This window comes from Myotis nattereri (genome assembly GCF_964212035.1).
Source record: "Myotis nattereri genome assembly, chromosome: 17".
Classification (NCBI taxonomy): Eukaryota; Metazoa; Chordata; class Mammalia; order Chiroptera; family Vespertilionidae; genus Myotis; species Myotis nattereri.
The window spans coordinates 51,626,242-51,645,486 of record NC_138092.1 but is presented as its reverse complement, the minus strand read 5'-3'; the positions used below and the strand labels follow the sequence as shown (position 1 = coordinate 51,645,486).

Sequence of the window (19,245 nt, the reverse complement as noted above, 5' to 3'; positions counted from 1 at the left end):
TCAGGAAGAGAACTCAATAAGACTTTCCTTCTGTTTATCAACATTGGTAAAATGTTTATCGTTTACTAAATCTTTCACCAGGAATTATGAGGAATAATTATTTTATAATAATGTGAATAGGAAATGCCAAATACAGCTCAAATGAAGCATAGTTATATGAGGCATAGATACTCGTTGGTTTCCTCTTTTATCCTCATTTGGTTTTTTATCTCATGGGATATATGTTTCTTCAACTCTATCTGTCTGTTTTTGTTCAACCAAAAAATTACCTAAAGGAAACTACATCCCTAGCTTCTGTGTATGTCTAGAAGATGAGCAAAGATTACTCTAGGAAAGAAACTGGAGGAAAGGAAAAGATAACGACTGACCCACCAATGCTCAGCTAACCCAAAAAGAATGAGTGCAGTAGTTGAAATTTAGCTGCATGGTTTCTTCCTCAATTTGCAGCATTTTGGCCTTGAGGCAGGTTTGCACAGTGCAAACTGGATGATGATTAAGGGCAATTACATGGTCAATGAGGGCTTTTAGATAAGTCAGCGAAAGAAAAGCATTCCTGGGTCTTAGGCTTCAGTTAGACATTTTGACAGTTTGAATATCTGGCTTTATGGTTAATGATCCAACAACCCTCAACTTCACTCTTTATAGACTTTTTCAGTGCATTGAGGCACATCAACTAAGGTCAAACAAAAGTGTAGACGTAATGGTTTATTTAGTCAATAAGCATTTATTCAAAACCTCACTGCCTGAGGTATTGTGGAGGCTAAATAAGCTCTGAGCTTGACCTTGAGAACTTCAGTCTGTGATGCTGTCACCTACGTACAGGGCTGCAAACATCCCACGGTCACCGCTGACACCAGGCTCATGTCGCCAGAACTGTGTTTCGCAGGACTCGTGGGTGTCACAGGCGAGGTCCCACACACAGACACTCACCTTTTCCACCCACCTGTCATCACTGCAAACCAACAGCTCCTTTCTGAATCCCTGTGCAGAGAAATTTCATCTCTGGGAATGTGGTCTCTCACAATAGAAACCTGGGCGTCCTTCTCAATTCCTTCTTCGGGTTCATCCAAAAATCCGGAAAGTTCAGATCCTTTGATTTCTGCCTGTAAATAGCTCTTTATTCTCTTTTTCCCTCATCGGCTCTAATCTCACCTCCTGCATGCTCACTGCTCCTCTTCTCCAAAGCACCCCCCTGCGCTGCACTCTGCGTGGCTGCCTTCAGCCTGCGGGCCGGTGCAGGTGACAGCAGCCATCAGAACCTGGCCCCTCCCGCCCCGCCACCCAGCCCCCAGTGCACAGTTCCCGTCACGTCGAATGTCCTGTCCACCTTGGAGAGCATTGTCCTCACAGCCCAGAAAGCCTCCTTCCATTGCTCCGTGGACGCACTGCTAAGCTCTCGGACTGAGACGCTCTCTGTGCAGCTCTCCCGCACCCCAGGCCGAGTCCCGTGTTTGCCTGTCTTTACGGTTGGTTGTTAGTTACGTACTTACTCACATCCCTGCCTCCCGTGAAGCTGTGAGCATCGACCGGGGACTCTGGCTAACTCATCTTTGTTTCCAATACAAAGAGACTCAACAATGTCTGATGGGGGAATCAACATGTAGGTATACTTAGGTTTTAAAAAGAAATCTGTGATGCGGTATCTATAACACTTCTTAATCATAAGGAATGAGGGTTTTTTGGGTTTTGTGGACCTAATGCCCTATTTCCATCCCCTTTAAGGCGTATCGGGTCTCTTCCCACCACCTTCGTTTCCGCCGTTCTAGAGAAGAATCCAAAAGGTTTTAGTGGACACCGTTGAAGAATCTTGATGCTCACACAGGACTTGTGACATTTGAAAGAGATACAAATTATACTGTGAAAAGCCGAAGGGAAGAGAGAAAGACCACTGGCCTGGGAATCCGCAGCCGTTTTGGAGATGCTGTGTTTGTGGGCCTGGCCTGGAGAGGGTCCGGGGGGTCACACTAGGCTTCTCTTTAAATGGGATCCTCAGGTTCCCCGGTTCCACGTGAGCCCCAGGAGTTCCAGCTGGAAGTAGATGGAGAGGGCAGGAGTGGGTGTGAGGGAGTGAGAGTGATGGAGGCCGTGCGGGCCCGGGAGGCACGGGTCAGACCTTGGAAGGAAGGTGGAGAGTGAGACGAAGCCTGTGTGGAAAGTCAGATCCTTAGGCAATCACTCGCTTACACCTTGTAACCTGTACTGGCCTGTCTGTCTGCTTTTTTTAGAAGGACGTCCATTAAAGCACAAGTTATCACAGACTTAGTGACTTAAAACAGCGCCCATTCAATAGCTCACAGCTCCATAGGTCGGAAGGCTGGTGGGTTGGCCAGGTTCTTGCCGAAGGTCTCACAACTGAAACCAGGGTGTCAGCCAGGGCCAGCTGGCTCTTACCTGGAGGCACGAGAACAATCTACTTGCAGGTTCATCCAGTTATTGGCAGGAGGCGGTGCCTGTGGTTGTAGGAAGGGTCCTCAGCGGAGTTTATGAGGCCCTTTCCTCCTCAGAGCCAGGAATGCAGCATCTCGCAAGGAAGATCCCCCTGGCGCCCAAACCCTGCCTGCCTGCTCCATCGGCAGCTGGAGAAACTGCTGCTAGAGGAGGCTGCCTGGTTATAGCCCTTTAGCTTCCAGTGGGCTGAGCCCTGAACACGGCTGGTTTCCCCTTGTGAGCCCCACCATATGCATCGGCCAGGGCTACGCAGGACCGTTCACCACGCAGCCCTAGAATCCTACCCGCAGGGTAGCAGCCGAAGCTCCTCTTGCAGCCACAGGGTCCAGGCGGCCTCGCTGCCCGGAGGTGCAGTGTGGGCAGGAATGGCACCTGCTGTTTCTCCTTTCCTGCCGGGCATCTGTTTGCACCTGCCCTGCCTCCATTAACTTCATGCTTGGGTTTTCCAGTCCTTCTATTCAGTTACAGATTGGGCATACAGGAAGGGGAGGAGACACCACCCGTCCCCTGTACAGATCTTCTCATGAACCCTTCTCTGTCGCTGTTTTTCCCTCATTTAGTCCAAAAAGCAAACCACCTGGAGCCCCTCCTGTAAGTGAGTGCGCGACGGCCCAGCTGCGAGGCCTGGTGAGAAGGCTGCGGCTCAGGACCGCCCTCTGCGGGAGGCGGCTGGCAGAGGGAGGCCTGTCCTCCGAGGCCAGCCCCCCAGCCGGTAAGCCCTGGTCCTCAGGCGCTGGGAGGAGGTCATGGGGGACGCGCATGTTGCAAGCATCTTAGTCTGGGTCCCTCCGAAAGCAGACCCGCAATGACTTAGGTTCCAATAGTTGACCTCTAGGGTGACCCAGGGAGGTGAGAGCAGGCAGGAGACAGACCAGGAGCTGAGCCGATGAGGGTGCGCTAATGAGAGGGTCACCGGGGCCAGCTGTAACCTGTGGGTCACACAGAGGACTTACCTGAGGAGGATGGAGCTGGGGTCCTTCGCCAACGGAGACTTGCGGCGGGACATGCAGCTGCCGCCTCGCCCTGCAGGCCACCGGGAGGAAGCCTCCAGCCCAGACCAATGTCCTCGCCCCATAGACGCGCAGGCCGGCAACAGCCTCGCTGTAGCAAGTGTTACTGTAAATGCTCAGAGAACACCGTCATGTCAGAAACTGAGCACACACCCAGCAGGCCATCGACAAACTGATCCTGTGATCCCGGGAGGCGGGGGACCACGGTCAGCCTCCCTAATGATTCCAGAAACGTGCCTGCGGACGCTCAGGCAAGCAATCAAGGAGAGCGCCACGCCCACCGCGCGCCACGCCCACACCTGGGCGCCAGGTCTGTGCGCATAGAGGACCGGGAGAGAGTGGTTGTGCGGTGGCAGTTAAATCAGTCAGATTGTTAACTCCCAGGAGGAAGCCAGGTTCCCCGCGGTTCTGTGCTGGAAGGTTGCATCGTATCATAGTTTCTTAAAGGGAAGAGGCTAGCATACAGCGTCACTGGAATTTGGTAAATGTGCAGAAAGGGATATTTTGAACTTTATTTGTCCATCACTTGAAGGACACGTGCGGGACTGGGGAAGCCGGAACGAACACCTGAGGGATGGCGTGCATTCGTGATGTTCCTTTTCTGTTTAATCCAAGCTCTGCCTATTTACGCTCCAAAACATAAGAGAACCAACCACGCCTGCGTTCTAAGCATCCCGCCTGGGACAGCTCCGGGGCAACCCATTCCTGAGCTTGAAACCTGCTGTTCATTTCTAAATTCCAGTGTTTTCAGTACCTGGATTCTTCATGAACGTCACCATTTTAAGTGTCACACACTGCCTCCTCGACCTGCATTGGGAGGGGGAAGTTCTGGAATGTTCTGATTTCAAGAAAGCCAAGCTTTCTGCTCAGGAAGCTAAGGTAACCTCCTAACACTTCGCCTTTTTTCCCTACCAAGCCCAGCCCCCAGCTGTGCGGTGCGCGGAGGACCATCGCGGCCCCACGCCGCGGGAGCGAGTCCGGCTCCCCAGCAGCAGGGACTCCTGCACAGGTGCGTGTCCTCCCGGGACCGTCCCAGCGGGAGCCCCGTGCCCGGCCCGCCAGGTGGCTCTGCCCCTGCCCACCTGAAAGGCAGCGCGGGCCGCCACTGGAGCGCTGACGGCCCTGCCCGCGTCCTGCGCAGGCGTCCTGGGCTCGTGGCTCCGCCTGGGGAGCTGGACGTGGAGCCAGTCCCTCCACAGGCCCTCTGGGCTGCGGGGACGGGTGAGGGCAAATGGCGGCCCTGGGCGCCCCTTCCTGACTCAGGGCACCGTCCTGTGGGCACCGCCCGGGGGCCCCTTCTCCACGCTCCGTCCCACGTGGGAAGAGCCGATAGGGTCCCGGCCCCCAGGAAAGCCGGAGGAGGGAGGGGCGCTGTGCGGCGGAGCACGTGCCCCCCCCCCCCGGCCCCCGGCCCCCCAGCTCTGCGGGCTGAGCGGGCCTCGGTCACGCGGCGGCTCCTCCAGGCCCGCGCTCCCTGCTGTGGCTGCTGCTGGTGGCCGCCGCCTGCGGCTGGAACTGCGGGCTGCTCCCCGCGCGCCTGGCCTTCCCGTGGCAGAGCCCGCGCAGCGCGCGCTACTGGCTGGCGGCCGACGGCGTGTGCGACCTCATCTACCTGTGCGACGCGCTGCTGGTGCAGCCCCGGCGGCAGGGCCTCCGCGCGGGAGACGTCATAGTAAGTGGGCGGAGGCCACGGGGCGGGGGTCAGCTCCGGCGGGGCCCTGAGGACCCGGAACCGCAGCCCTCCCCAGCAGCCCCCCCCCCCCCCAGCAACTCCCTCCCAGCACCTCCCCACCCCCACCCCCCACCTCCTCTAGGGAACGGGAGGAGGCAGCGCCTGCGCAGAGTGGGTGGCTGCGCGGGGAAGTGCCACGCAGAGGAGGAGGCGTGGTCATCGGGCCTGCGGCCAAGGGGACACTGAGGCTGGGAGCGGGGCCGGGGGGACTTGCTCAGGCCTCAAACCCAGGAGGGATCCGGCAGGACCCACCCTGGGCCGGGGGGAGCTCCTCCGCGTGGAGTGGGACGCGAGGGTACAAAGGTGACGCTGGTCTGAAAGGTCAAAACCGTCCGCACGGCTTCACCCAAATGATGCAAAACACCCAGCCCCGTGCAAAGGGGGTGAGTGACACTCGGGTGCTGGAGCCTCAAGTGGTGCGAGGCAGGCAGCTGTCTTCTGCCCCGTTACAGCCTGCCACTCCCCTCAGCACTGTAAAATCAGGCAGAAAAATAAAATGAAATCAGGCAGGTACTTCACCCAGCGCTGCTCGCCCCGGGAGCCCGCAGCTGTGAGCTTTGCGGAGACACGCGGCTGCGCATCGCTGGCGCACCCAGCGCTCGGCCTGCAGCCGCACGCCGGGTCCAGGTGCCAGTGGCCTGGCCGCTGCGGACAACCTGACTGGAAAGGGAAGGAGGGACCCTGGCCCTCCGGTCAGAGAGGACTCCCACACTGTCCAGTGCACTGGCCACGAGCCATGTGTCCATTCAAATGTAAATTCTCCTTAAGATGAAATGACATTGAAAATCCTGGTTTCTCAGCCACACCACCATCCTTCCAGTGCCCAAAACCCCTGATGGAGGGGCCTGACCGATAGCACAGCGCGAGGCCTCCGATGTGAGATGCGCCATTGCTGGTGCTGTCGGGAGAGAACCACAGCATCAAGGTCTGCGCGAGAGCCAGACCCCAAGGAGGACGCCACCCTGCGGGCCATGCAGAGCACCAGCAGGAACGCACGCCTGGGTGGTGCTGCTTTTAATTAATATGACATCTCCGGGCCTGTCTAATGTTCACGCTCCACTTTGCAGATTTCTCACCAGAACTGCGGAGCCTACTCAGCAACCAGCTGCCTGCTCTTAGGGCAATGGTCTCCGGGACTGCTGAGGGACTGCACGCCCAGGCAGCTAAGGCAGATAGAAGACATTCCCATGAGCACAGACCCCATCCACAGCCTCTGCCCCTCGCCTTCCCCAGCTTCCTTTCCAATCAATGCCACCGCGCCGTCCTTGCCTCCGCCCCGCCCCCACCCACCCCGCCCTGAGCAGACTCCCACCCTCACAGCAGGGAGAGCAGAAGGACCAGGGAGTGGCACTGAGCTCTTTTGTATTTTGGGGAGAAGAGTAGGTTTCTTAGTCTCCTCAATATTCTCTTTTGAGTCTACAGGCGATCTTAAATTACCAGAAAGCTGGAAGGACTGATTTTGGTGATTTTTAAAATGTTATTTGCTGTAGAATGCCTCCTATACTTGAAATCTCTCCTAGAAAGGAATTCTAAAGGCCAGAGCTGACGCTGTAGCAAAAACGTATTCACAGCACCACTCCTGCGGAAGTCAGGCCTCAGCGCTCGCCCGCGCCTGCCCAGGCTCGGCCGCGTGATGAACGATGATGCTGGTGGACAAATGGGAAGTAAACAGCACACACGAGCTCATTTCAACCTCCATTAGATGCACAAGGGGGAGAAAATCAATGTTTGACAAATGAAAATGACAGAATCAGTAAGGAGAGACATTTATTTTCCATTTTCTAGGAGGCCTTTGCACACAATGGACTGTTAAAACCAGGAAAAATAACCAATGAAAACACACTCAGTAGGCTCTATGTAAAATACATTATCACCAACTGCAAATGTAGAGCAGAGATGAATTGCCTTGTTTGTTTGAAAGACATGTAATGGTTTCTTTAATTTAGGGTAGGTCGTTTTCGCCTTTGAGACTTGATTACACTTTGGAAAGAGAGATGCGTGTGAGTTGAGCACCCGACCTGAGGGTCTTACTACCTTTGGTGGACAGGCAGATCATTCTCTCATCCACTCATTCATTCATTCCTTCACTCATTCATTCATGCATGCAGCAAATGTTTATCAAACGCCCACAATTGCCAGGCATTCCAGGGCTGGGGGATGGAAATATTAATTCCCTGGGGCCTTGAGAGGAAACAGAACAATAGCAAAAAAACAGCTTGAGGTGCTGAAGGTCCCAGTAGAGGGAGCTGGGGGGGCGGGGGGGGGGCGGGGGGAACGCACAGGTTTTCCATCCTGTAGAGTATCATCAACAGTGGTGCTGCCTAATAGACAGCAGCATGCTAATGAGAGAGCAGCATGCTAATGAGGAACCAGCAAACGCTCCTCCCTCCTTTCCATTATGGACAGCAGTGGTGGGGCGGAAGTCACAGTGGGATGGTGGCTAGGAACTCTCATGCCTGCAGTACTTTGCATAGACCAGGGACACACTCAGTGCCTCCGGTGACAGCGTCCGGCAGGCCTGCGGGAGACACCGCCTCTGAGCCGCTGCTTATAAACTGACCCACCAGGGAGCAAAGCAACCACTCCCTGCTCAGTGCACTAAGGACGTTACTCAGACTTCCCTTACTTCTTTGTTAAGTAACAGCTAGGCTAACTGTGATGAAATAGAAGCAAACAAGTCAAGCTGCATCTCTGAAACTTACTGTGTTACTTGAAGAAAATAAATGTACCCTTTCATTGAACACCATCCTTTCATCCATAAAATGGGAATAATAGGACTCCACTCACAAATCCCTGTGAAGGTCAGAGGAGACGGCGTGTGCACCTGTGCCGGGGCCTGGCGTCTAGAAGATGCACATTAAGTTGCTGACAGATCAGATGGAGGACATCCGCACACTTGCTGCTCCCTCTTGTCTCCTGGCTGTGCATCTCGCTCTCGCTCTTTCCTGATGAGAGGTCTTTGAGAGCAGCAGTGCCCAGCCCCCTCCTGGGACCGCAGGGTGTGCGGGAAAGATGGTGGAGAGGTCAGTGGATGGCAGCCTTGGTTCCAGGACTTTCTTTCCTTGAATCATCGTTCCATCTGCACTGAAGTTGTTGCAGATGGCATTCTTATTTTTGAAACACATCTATCTGTTCAATGTGAAACTATGGCATTTTTACGGATTGTTTGTGAGAAGAGGCAAATAATAAGTAGCTATAATAGTACCTGGGCACATTCAAAAAGAGTTTAGACGCAGTAGCATACCCTTCCCAAAGTAAGCCTCCCTGGGGAAGTGTGCTGCAGACTGCTGAGGCTGGGAAGAGAGAGAATTAAACGGCAACGTTTTAAAAATAAGTGCCTGTTGTAACCGGTGAGCTGATCCTCATAAAACTAACGAAGCCACACTTAGGGCTCCAGAGGAGAGCGACTTAGAATCACTAGATGGTATTTCCATTCAATGTACCAAGTTGCAGGCTCATTTACACTTTTCTATGACAGGAGCACAGACACCCTGAGAGGAAAGGCACGAATGGGCTAGACCAGGGGTGGGCAAACTTTTTGACTCGAGGGCCACAATGGGTTCTTAAACTGGACCGGAGGGCCGGAACAAAAGCATGGGTGGAGTGTTTGTGTGAACTAATATAAATTCAAAGTAAACATCATTACATAAAAGGGTGCGGTCTTTTTTTTCAATAGTTTTATTCATTTCAAACGGGCGGATCCGGCCTGCGGGCCGTAGTTTGCCCACGGCTGGGCTACACCCATTCTCCCGGGGGTGGGAGGGTAATGTACCTCAGTTCCTTAGCACTGGCAGTGAATCTGTCTGCCCCCGCTTAAGCTTCGAAGGTGCTGACGGGTTGGTCCTAAGCTTGGCCCAGGGTTCAGCGTAGCCTCTGTGGATGCCGACCTGTGGCTCAGTGAGCCGTTTTACACAGTAAAAATCATTAAACAAGCATGTCTTATATATTTTCGGATGTATGTCTGTAACATTAGGATGTGTACATGGGTAATTCTAGCCAAAGGGGGAGGGCAGGGGATGGGAGTGACTTGAACGTCCTCGGCAGCAGTGCAGGCCCTGAGCGGGGCCAGCCCGGCGGTCCATGGTAGAAGAGGCCACTTCCGTGTGTCCCAGTCATCATGCTTTGCCCGATAATTACTAGCACATAGACAAGTCCTTCCTGCCTTAACTAAATGTGAGGATCCAAGTTCAATGTTAGCCTTAGTTCCTTTAGGTCTGAATGTTAACAAACGCTATCCTACTCCTTTATCACTTGCCACACATTTACTGAGAGCATCCACTATGTGTTAGACATTGCATTAGAAACTGAAGAAACAGCATTTTTAAAGTGAGAAAATCGTTTATTAAAATGGGTAAAATTAATGTGAAATATAAATATATTTCAGATGGATCCCCATGAGCTAGCAAGGCACTACAGGAGTTCTACAAAATTTCAGGTAGGTGACTTACAACCTCAAAATTATTCAAGCAACCCACTGCCATTTTACTTTGAAGTCCCGCCATACATTTCTACCCGAAAACCTGCTTCTTTCACAACTGTAGCCTTGGGAACAGTTTGCACAGGTGAGGTTTATCCGACAGGGGCGACCGCGGTGGCTCCCCAGGGTGCAGATGTGTTGCTCCACATGTGCGTCTTTATCCACAGAACAGAAGGTTAGGGCCACACGGACTCTCTGAGTTCGACCACAGCAAGGGCGTGTGGCTGAGCTCTGTTCTGCGGCACTGAACGCTGGTCTCATTCGTGTGCCATGATGACGTAAGAGCCCACACAGCTACTTCTGCTCCTCTTTCTTTCTTGTTCTGTGTGAAAATAAGAAATAGAAGAGAGGCGAGTACTTAAGTGACACGGCATGGCCTCTGCCTTTCCTCCAATGGCAGCATAATCTTGTTTTTCCCCCGCAATCATGTACAGCCAAGCGCTGGTTACCTCCCATCCGTTCCCCCTCACTGTGACACACAGGCGGGGATTTGGGGGTCACCCAATGTCACCCAATCTGGAGGAGTGAACTCCAACCTCCCATTTCAAGGACAGCACTTTAGTGGCCTCAAATTTTGTTTGAAAAGGAGTACAAATCTGGGTTTGGGTGCCAAATTGTCCCACGTGGTGATGTATGGTGATTAAAACACCTTTCCATGTGTTTTTATCTCCAGCTCATTTTCTTTGTAAACAAGGCCGCCCGCTCAGACACACTCGTTAAAAAGCTGCTCCACGTGGCTGCACTCTACCAAGAGGACCGTCCCCTCTCTAAGTGCCCCAAGCTCACTCCACACTCATCACTGTCGTGACTGTGATGAGGGGAAATTGACTTGTATTTAATTGGGTTGATAACGATAAATTGTTGTGTTTCTTTAGTTGTGGTTGCTCCTGCTTTCGCCTGCCCTGAGCCCTCCCTGCTCACTGGGCACGGAGTAGAGGCACCTGTGTGCTTGGTGGCTGCACTCGCGGCCTGGTAGCTTCTTAGGACAGACAAGCATCTCAGCCTGGTCACCCGGGCTTTGCAGGTGCTGTGCACAGCTCACAGTGCTGGTCAATACCACTCAGTTCACATCATCGAGAAGTGAGTCATCACACGACTCCCCACACATGTCAACATCGACCAGGACTAGGGCCCAGCTGCTGAGAGAAGTCAGGTGGGCAGGTGGAGAGCGAGTAAAAGAGCTTCATGCAGACAGATCGGATTTTTACAGGTTAAAAAACAAAACAAAAAGATGATTATGGCCCGGCTAGTGTGGTTCAGTGGTGAGCATTGACCTATGGACCAGGAAGTCAGGGTTTGATTCCTGGTCAGGGCACATGGCTGGGTTGTGGGCTCCATCCACAGTGTGGGGCATACAGGGGGCAAGTGATCAATGATTCTCTCTCATCATTGATGTTTCTCTCTCCTCCTTTCCCTTCCTCTCTGAAATCAGTAAAAGCATATTTTTTAAAAAAGATTCATATGATCTGAACCAGAAGGCACAGCAGCTGGGGCAGGGCCGCCTTTCTCACTGGGGAGATGTTAGCAGCTGCTCCTTCACCCGCAGCTGGTCCTGAGGCTCAGCCTCTGCCGGTAAAGCCCAGGGTTTGATGATACGATGCCTTTGCAAACCAGAACTGTCAGTAACTGCTTTCTAATAGCCCGTCGGGTCCACGCGAACCGGAAGTGCCTCTGCTCTTGGGGAGCACAGCCGCCCTGAAATGCTGGCCCAGCTCAGCGCCTCCCCTTCCATACGGTGGCCCCACAGGACGCTTTTCCCTGCCCTTAATTGTCTTAAATAACTGTTTTAATGTACCCACTTTTCAGTGTCACGTAAAAACTAATGAAAGCGAATGGTTCTCTTACGTAGAGAAGTGTGTCATCGTGCGATCAGGCAGGCCCTCAAGAATGATGCTGTCATTCAGCATTGCCAGGGTGGGAGGCCAGGCCATACAAACACAGGACAGACCCAAGCTGCACGTGTCCGGTGACCCGCACTGCAACGCCCTCTCCCGCCGCCACGCCGGTGCCTGGAAACCGCCCGATTCCTCCTCCTGCTCCGCACAGCCCGGCGCTCAGCTCCCGGGCCCGTGTGGTCCCAGGTAGACAGGCAGGAAGCGGAGGCGGCCGCCTGGGCCGCACCGTCATCGGCGTGAGCACCGCACCACTGGCTGGAACAGAAAGATGTCAGTGCAGGGAGTGTGCACGGCCTTCAAGTAAAATCAGGAACAGACTTGCTTTTCAGTCCCGGAGCCCCGTGTTTAAAGCTGGTAAAGTGTAGTCCGGCATCAGTAACCACGCCACCTCCGCAAGACCTGCGCGGGGGCAGGCTTCCTGCGAGCTCAGAGGGTGCGGCCCCAGGGCAGGCTCAGAGGGCAGGGTAATGGAGCACCTGCGTGGGCTGCAGCATAGCCACCTTGTCTCCATGGGCTGTTGCTTCCAGCGGCACCACGTGTTTAACTGCAGGCAGTTTTGTGTTAAGCACACAGAACGGTGATGGTGGCTGTCAGCTTCTACACACGTGGATATAACCCACGTCCAAAAAGCACGTGGACACGACATAACCGACCCGTGTTCTCCCAACAGCTGGATGTGGCGTCAGTGATCCCATTGGATGTGTTCGGCCTCTTCTTTGGCTTTAATCCAATATTCAGGATAAACAGGATATTGAAGGTGAGCTATCTCTATTGATGTTCTTACTTGTAGTTGTCTGGTGTTAATTTTGGGAATCTTGAAGTGATTTAAAGATCCTAAAAGTACAATGTTCTTCTTTTACCCAAACTGTCCTCCGTTTTTCTGTCCTCATCACTGCTATGAATTTTAAAAACTCAGTGAAGGAAAAACATCATTGCATCCACTGCTGGGAGCTGCTCTTGCTGTTTTCATTCTGTATCTCATAGCAGGTGTTTTATAACCGGAACAGGAATGCTTTGGTCTTCTACACACAACTATAGTTACAAATGAGTCTCATAATTTTATTCTTTTCCATTCGTGCTTTTTGCTTAGACAGTCGCTGAATGCCTGGAGTACTTGCTGTGAAAGGAGAGCGTCCAATCAGACAAACCTCCCAGCTCTTGTACTCACCCAAAATTCTGTAATCCCAGAAAAATGCAGACATACTTCCCCATACAAAATTATTTACATAACACTGGGACAGCTCAAATGTCCATTAACGGGGAACTAGTTAAATAAATTGTGGTATATCTATATAATAGAACACACTTTGTAATGCAAAAATCCTATCTAATAAAAGAGAAACATGTTAATTAGTGTACAACCACTACCCTTCCCATTGGCTAATCAGGGAGATATGCAAATTAACTGCCAGCCAAGATGGCAGCCGGCAGCCAGGCAGCTTGAAGCTAAAATGAGGCTTGCTTGCTTCAGTAAAGGAGGAATCCAACGTTCCCCGCCTGCCTTGCCAGCCTCTGAGCTTGCAGTTTGAAACATTGTTACAAATATAGAAGCTAAACAAAACCCCAGAAACCTGCTTTCAGCCCACCGGGATCTCAGAGCTGGAGTTGTTACAGTGTTTCGATTATAGAACCCAAACAAACCAGATACCTGCTTTCAGCAGCAGAGGCCTCAGAGCTGGAGCCAGAGCTAAAGCTGACCCAGAATAAAAAAAAGAAAGAAAAAAAGGAGCAGTTGGGAGCTTCAGTAACCCGCCAACCTGTAAACAGCCATCAGCCCCTCACCCAGGCTGGCCAGGTACCCCAGTGGGGACCCCCACCCTGAAGGGTGTGTGACCAGCTGCAAACAGCCATAATCCCCTCATCCAGGCTGGCCAGGCACCCCACCCTGATCCAGGACACCCTTCAGGGAAAACCAGCCGGCCCCAACCCATGCACCAGGCCTCTATCCTATATAGTAAAAGGGTAATATGCCTCCCAGCACCGGGATCAGTGGAGCCACGAGGCCTCCTGGCACTGGGATCAGCGTGACAGGGGGCAGCGCAGAAACCCGGTGATCACCCTGCGGCTGTGTGTGACAGGGGGCGGGACCACAACCTCCCTATCCGCCCTGCTCTGTGCCTGATAGGGGGGAGCTCCCCAACCCCCTGATCGCCCTGCAGCTCTGTGTGTGACAGGGGGCAGCGCCCCAACCCCTCCCCCCACGGGCCCTGCTCTGTGTGTGACAGGGGGTGGCGCCCCAGGCCCCTGATCGCCCTGCGGCTCTGTGTGTTACTGGGGGCGGGGCCACAACCTCCCTATCCGCCCTGCTCTGTTCGTGACAGGGGAAGGCGCCCCAACCCCCTGATCAGCCCTGCTCTGTGTGTGACAGGGTGCGGCACCCCAAACCCCCCCCCCACTGGCCCTGTTCTGTGTGTGATGGGGTAGAGCCATAACCTCCCCATCAGCCCTGCCCTGAGTGTGACAGTGGCAGCGCCCAACCCCCTGCTCTGTGGGTGATAGAGGGCGGCGCTCCAACCCCTGATCCGCCCTGCTCTGTGAGTGACAGGAGGGAGCTCCCCAACCCCCTGATGGGCCCTGCTCTGTGTGTGACAGGTACGGAGCCCCAAACCCCTGATGGGCCCTGCTCTGTGCGTGACAGGGGGCAGCGCCCCAACCCCTTAATTGGCCCTGCTCTGTGGGTGACAGGGCGTGGCGCCACAACATCCCCATCGACCCTGCCTTGAGTGTGACAGGGGGCAGTGCCCCAACCCCCTAATCGGCCCTACCCTGAGCATGACTGAGGGTGGCATCACAACCTCCCAATCCACCCTGCTCTGTGCATGACAGGGGGCGGTGCCCCAACTCCCCAATCAGCCCTGCTCTGAGCCCGACCAGTGGCTGCACCTAGGGATTGGGCCTGCCCTCTGCCACCTGGGAGCAGGCCTAAGCCAGCAGGTCGTTATCTCCTGAGGGGTCCCAGACTGAGAGAGGGCACAGGCTGGACTGAGGGACTCCCCTCCCCCCCTGAGTGCTATTTACTATTTCCTCTAGTAAATAAATAAAGAGGAAGTTTTCCATGAACTGGTATGAAAAGACCGCCAAGATAAATTGCTGAGTGAAAAACAAGCTAGTTACAGAACAGTGTATATAACAATACTAAGTTCTGTAAAACAAAAAGTGAAAATATGCTGTTTTTCTGAGTACATGGAAACAGTGGAAGGCTACAGAAAAATCTAGTGAAAATGTTAACAGGCGGGGTGGGAGGCGGGGGAATGGGGATGGATTCACGAAGGAATGTACTTGCTACTGTTTGAGTGTGTAAGTGCATTACCTGTTCTAAAGATTCTAAGACATAAATATTTTATAACTCTTAGCTTCATAGGGTAACTAACACAAATATGGGGAGAGTCAGGGTCTGGAATTTGGTGTAAATCATTAGCCATAGCAAGAATAGCTATTTCCAAAGACAGCCTCTTAAGAGGAAGGCCAGAGGGTGTGTAGACCTCGGTGGGGCTTGCGCGGATGCTGGTGCCAGCACACAGCAGCCGTGGCAGATGCGGGAGCAGATACTTGGGGCTCTGCTTCGTTAACCTGGATATTCATTACCTGCTGGTTCTTCCAAATGGCTTCGTTGTAGCGGCGAGGAAATGAGAACTACCGGGTGGAACAGTCTGTCCCCAGTGCTGTGCTGAGCGGGGGACCTGGGCTCCTCTCAGGCTTCCGGACCAGACTCCACCTCCAGGCCCATGGTCTCTCCAGTGGAGAGGGGCCGATGCCTCACGCCCAGCACCAGGCGGGCAGGCCATCCCTTTCCCTTCTCAGGTGAGAGTATCAGGAAGCTCCTGTTCAGAGGTGACCAATGTTCAGACACGCAGGCCACGTGTTTGGGAGTTCGGCTGGCAGTGCAATAAAGTGTGTAAAGTGCCAGCGCTTCCCACCCATCCCTGTGTCCCTAAGGGATCCAAAATCCGTCCGTATTCAAAAGCTTTTTTAATGTAGGACATTCTGAAAGTCAGCACTGGTCTTTTTTCTGTAGCCCCATGCTCCAGTCATTTCACATATAAGTGAGTCATTCTGATGCACAGTTCTCTGGGAAAAATATTGTTTATCTGTCTCCAGTTGAGAAACACTAAGAATATAAATTTTCACTTCAGTGATCACTTAAACTAACTTTTAAACCACGTCTTTGTGCAAACTTCTGTTAAGAGCACCATAACAATTTACCACCAATTGAAATTATCTTAATCTGAATGTTTGAGGGATTTTTCCTACTCAGCAATTCTGATAAAACAAACCATTTGTGTATATTTCTAGTTAAAGAGTCATTACTATTATGTCTGTTTTTTAATTCTACTATAGTCAGATATACATTGGATGAAATTTTGAACTAAATAATCTTCAAACTAAATAACCCCTAATAGTCCCTCCTAGGTATAGGATCCTGTGATTCTCAGCAAAGTAAATAATTAAATATATTAACTGGATATGCACACAACCCCTTCAAGAGACATGTTCTTTTATTGTCCCATTTTACAGATGAGGAAACTGAGGCACAGAAATGTTAAGTGACTTTTCCAAGGTCACACGGTTAGCAAAGGGCAGAGGCGAAGTCTGACTCCTGCATTCCTCTGCCTCGGGTAGTAAAGGAGGAGGTGGACGAGGAGTGCATGTAGGGCGAGTGCGTTGAAGTAGAAATAGATGGAAGCAGGAAAGAACCTCAAGGGAAATAGCCACTCTGTATGGATTTGACGTGTGTAAACTCACTCTTTAAATAATGTCATGAATTGCTAACTGATGCTAATATTTATTGGACTTGAAATTTTGTTGAAATTAAACACATTTAATGGAACTTGTTTAGGAGCAGTGCTAGCCCTGAGCCTCAGGATCAGCATCTATTTATGATTTCAATGTGTATCCTCTTCCTCTTTCACTGATGTTCTAGGGCAGTGGTCGGCAAACCTCGGCTCTCGAGCCACATGCGGCTCTTTGGCCCCTTGAGTGTGGCTCTTCCTCAAAATACCACGTGCGGTATTTTAAATATGAGGGAAGCTTTTCTCAACAGGTTTCAGGAATTCAGAAACAGCAAAGCGATGTTAGCCTTTGCTAAAAAACCTCTCAGTGCTACTGTAACAGAATTAAATTTTTCTCCCTTTAATATTGACATTGGCAACTTTGAAATGCAATTGCTGGATTTAAAAAACAAAGAACTGTGGAGCTCGAAATTTGAACGTCTTTGTGCTGATATAGAAATAGTGGAGAAAATCAAATGTGAACTTAGTTCACAGCACAAGTGGTCTGCTTTGAAAGACCTGGAGAAGGAAGATATGTAGATTTTTAACACCTGGAATAGTATTCCTGACTCATATAATCAACTGAAAAACTAGCGTTTGCTGTTCTTTCCTTATTCGGGTCTACATATTTATGCGAACAGTCATTTTCAAGCATGAACCTTATCAAGAGTAAATTGAGAAGTCGTCTTATTGATGAGAACCTGGAATCATGCCTAAAATTAAAAACAACAACATACAAGCCTGACTTACCCAAACTTTCCAAGGAGATGCAAGGCCATTGTTCACATTAGTGTTTGTCAGTCATTGTCATGATTTAATTTTATGGATATTGTAAGGTAAATTATAAGGGATTTAATTTTATCAATAAATAATATCGTTATTAAGTATGATATCAAGTTTTATTCAACGTACCCATAGTTTAACTAAGACTTAAAACTTTAAGTTTATTAAGTTAATTTTAGGGAACGTTGCAGAGTGAAAGAAGATGTAGTGTCGAGGATGGAGAAAAGTATGTTGAGATGGTTTGGACATATAGAGAGGATGAACGAAAGGAGATAGATGAAACAAGTATACAAGACGAGTGTGGATGGGAGAGTTGGAAGGGGTCTACCTCAGTGAACGTACCTCAATCAGATTGAGGACGTTTTTAGCAAAGGCCAGCTTAGGAATACCCTAATTAAGTTAATAACATTGTACCTACCTATATAGTTTAAGTTTAAAAAATTTAGCTTTCAAAAGAAATTCCAATCCTTGTACTGTTGATATTTGGCTCTGTTGACTAATGAGTTTGCTGACCACTGTTCTAGGGGAGTGTGATTTTAATTCTTGTAAAATAGAGTTCTACTCTGTCCTTTATAAAGAAACAGGAAAAATGCTTTTAAGCTTGATTTTCATTAGCATTAGGAACAAGACTAACTAGAGGGTGGAAGTCCAATAAACCAAGAGCTGTGGAAGTTGGTTAGGCACTATGCTAAGTGACCCTAGAGGAAAATCCACTGAACAAATGCTAGTTTTTTTTTGTTTTTTTTAAATATATGTAGATGGAATTATTTTGAATGACAAAAAAATGTGTGTCATATAGTTTTATTTAAATGGGTGTCATTAAGACTAACACACTTTGGGATTTCCTCTGCTTGTTTCCTATATAGTACAGGTCATTCTTTGAGTTTAATCATCACCTGGAATCAATTATGAACAGAGCGTATATCTACAGGTAAGATGGGGTCAACCATGGACAGGGCGTATATCCACAGGTAGGGTGGAGTCAGTCATGGACAGGGCGTATATCTACAGGTATGGCGGAATTGATCATGGACAGGGCGTATGACTTGAATATACTCTGAAGTGATATGAGAGTATGAAATCATACTGCCTAAAAGTGAGGGTGTAATTCACACCAGAGTCAGATAACTGTTTTTGTCAACTAGAACTAAAAAAGTAGGCCAAATTCCCGGCTTCCAGAACAGGTACAGATAACTGCTCAGTCACAGGCTGACTTCCCGTCTCCCTCAGACAACTCATTCTCAGCCAAGTTTCGTCTATTTGCTCTGCTGATGCTCCGGTGCATGGAGACCTCCAGCCACATAATCATAGCAGGAAGCCGGCAAGCTTTCCCGAGGTTAAAGCTTGGCTATTTCATGGGACTCTAGGTGACCCTGGGGCACATCTTTAGGGAGCAGATCCATAGCATCTGCAGAAAGAGAGGGAGGTTTTTACTCTGTCAGTGCTCGTCAGGACACCACAGTCAGAGAACGTGCCTGGCTCCATCCTGTCACACTGCCGCCTAGGAGTTAACGCCCAGATTTGGAGCAAGGAGACTAGGCAGCAATGGTCAGAAGAAGGAACCGCTAGCCAGGCTGCGCTCGGAACAGCCTGTGTCCCTGCTCTGCTGTCCTCCACAGGGTCGCTCGGACGGCGGGCTGCTTGCTGTTTGCTCTGCACGTGAATGCCTGCATCTACTACTGGGCTTCCGACCACCAAGGCTTCGGAACCACCAGATGGGTGTACAATGGTGAAGGAAACATGTGAGTTTTCATTTTGAAGGAAACTTTTACTGCCTTCTTAACTTTCTGTTTCAGTGTAAGAGTCTTGTAAAGCCAGTGTTTTTGAAACTGTAAGTCACAACTATAAGTCACAATCAGTGGGCAGTGAAAACGCTTTAATGGGATATTTTCCATGAAAGAAGGTCAAGTAGAGGAGGACAGAATAGGAAGTATCAGTCTGTCATATCTAGTAGGGGTGCATATGTGTGTGCCTGTGTGTGTGTAAGTATATGTGTATGCATGCATGTGTCCATGTGCACACACGTGTGCGTGCATATGTGCACATGTGCGTGCGCATCCTGTGCTGACCCAGGAAGTGCATTTCTTACTCTGCATCATGGCCAAACAAGTTGGGAAGCCTCTGCCTCAGA

General features: G+C 50.9%; 1 protein-coding gene across 1 annotated transcript in view; it reads left to right on the top strand.

Moving 5' to 3' along the window:
• Positions 1-19,245, top strand: part of CNGB3 (cyclic nucleotide gated channel subunit beta 3) — a gene marked incomplete at both ends in the record, with an annotated part of 113,793 nt that overhangs the window by 53,521 nt on the left and 41,027 nt on the right. The window contains 10 exons of the mRNA XM_081111518.1: positions 1,186-1,466; positions 1,723-1,781; positions 3,009-3,160; positions 4,375-4,467; positions 4,521-4,679; positions 4,922-5,130; positions 9,575-9,625; positions 12,233-12,319; positions 17,981-18,045; positions 18,734-18,856. Coding sequence (XP_080967644.1) covers positions 1,186-1,466; positions 1,723-1,781; positions 3,009-3,160; positions 4,375-4,467; positions 4,521-4,679; positions 4,922-5,130; positions 9,575-9,625; positions 12,233-12,319; positions 17,981-18,045; positions 18,734-18,856 — 1,279 coding nt within the window. The remainder of the gene's footprint in view (positions 1-1,185; positions 1,467-1,722; positions 1,782-3,008; positions 3,161-4,374; positions 4,468-4,520; positions 4,680-4,921; positions 5,131-9,574; positions 9,626-12,232; positions 12,320-17,980; positions 18,046-18,733; positions 18,857-19,245) is intronic.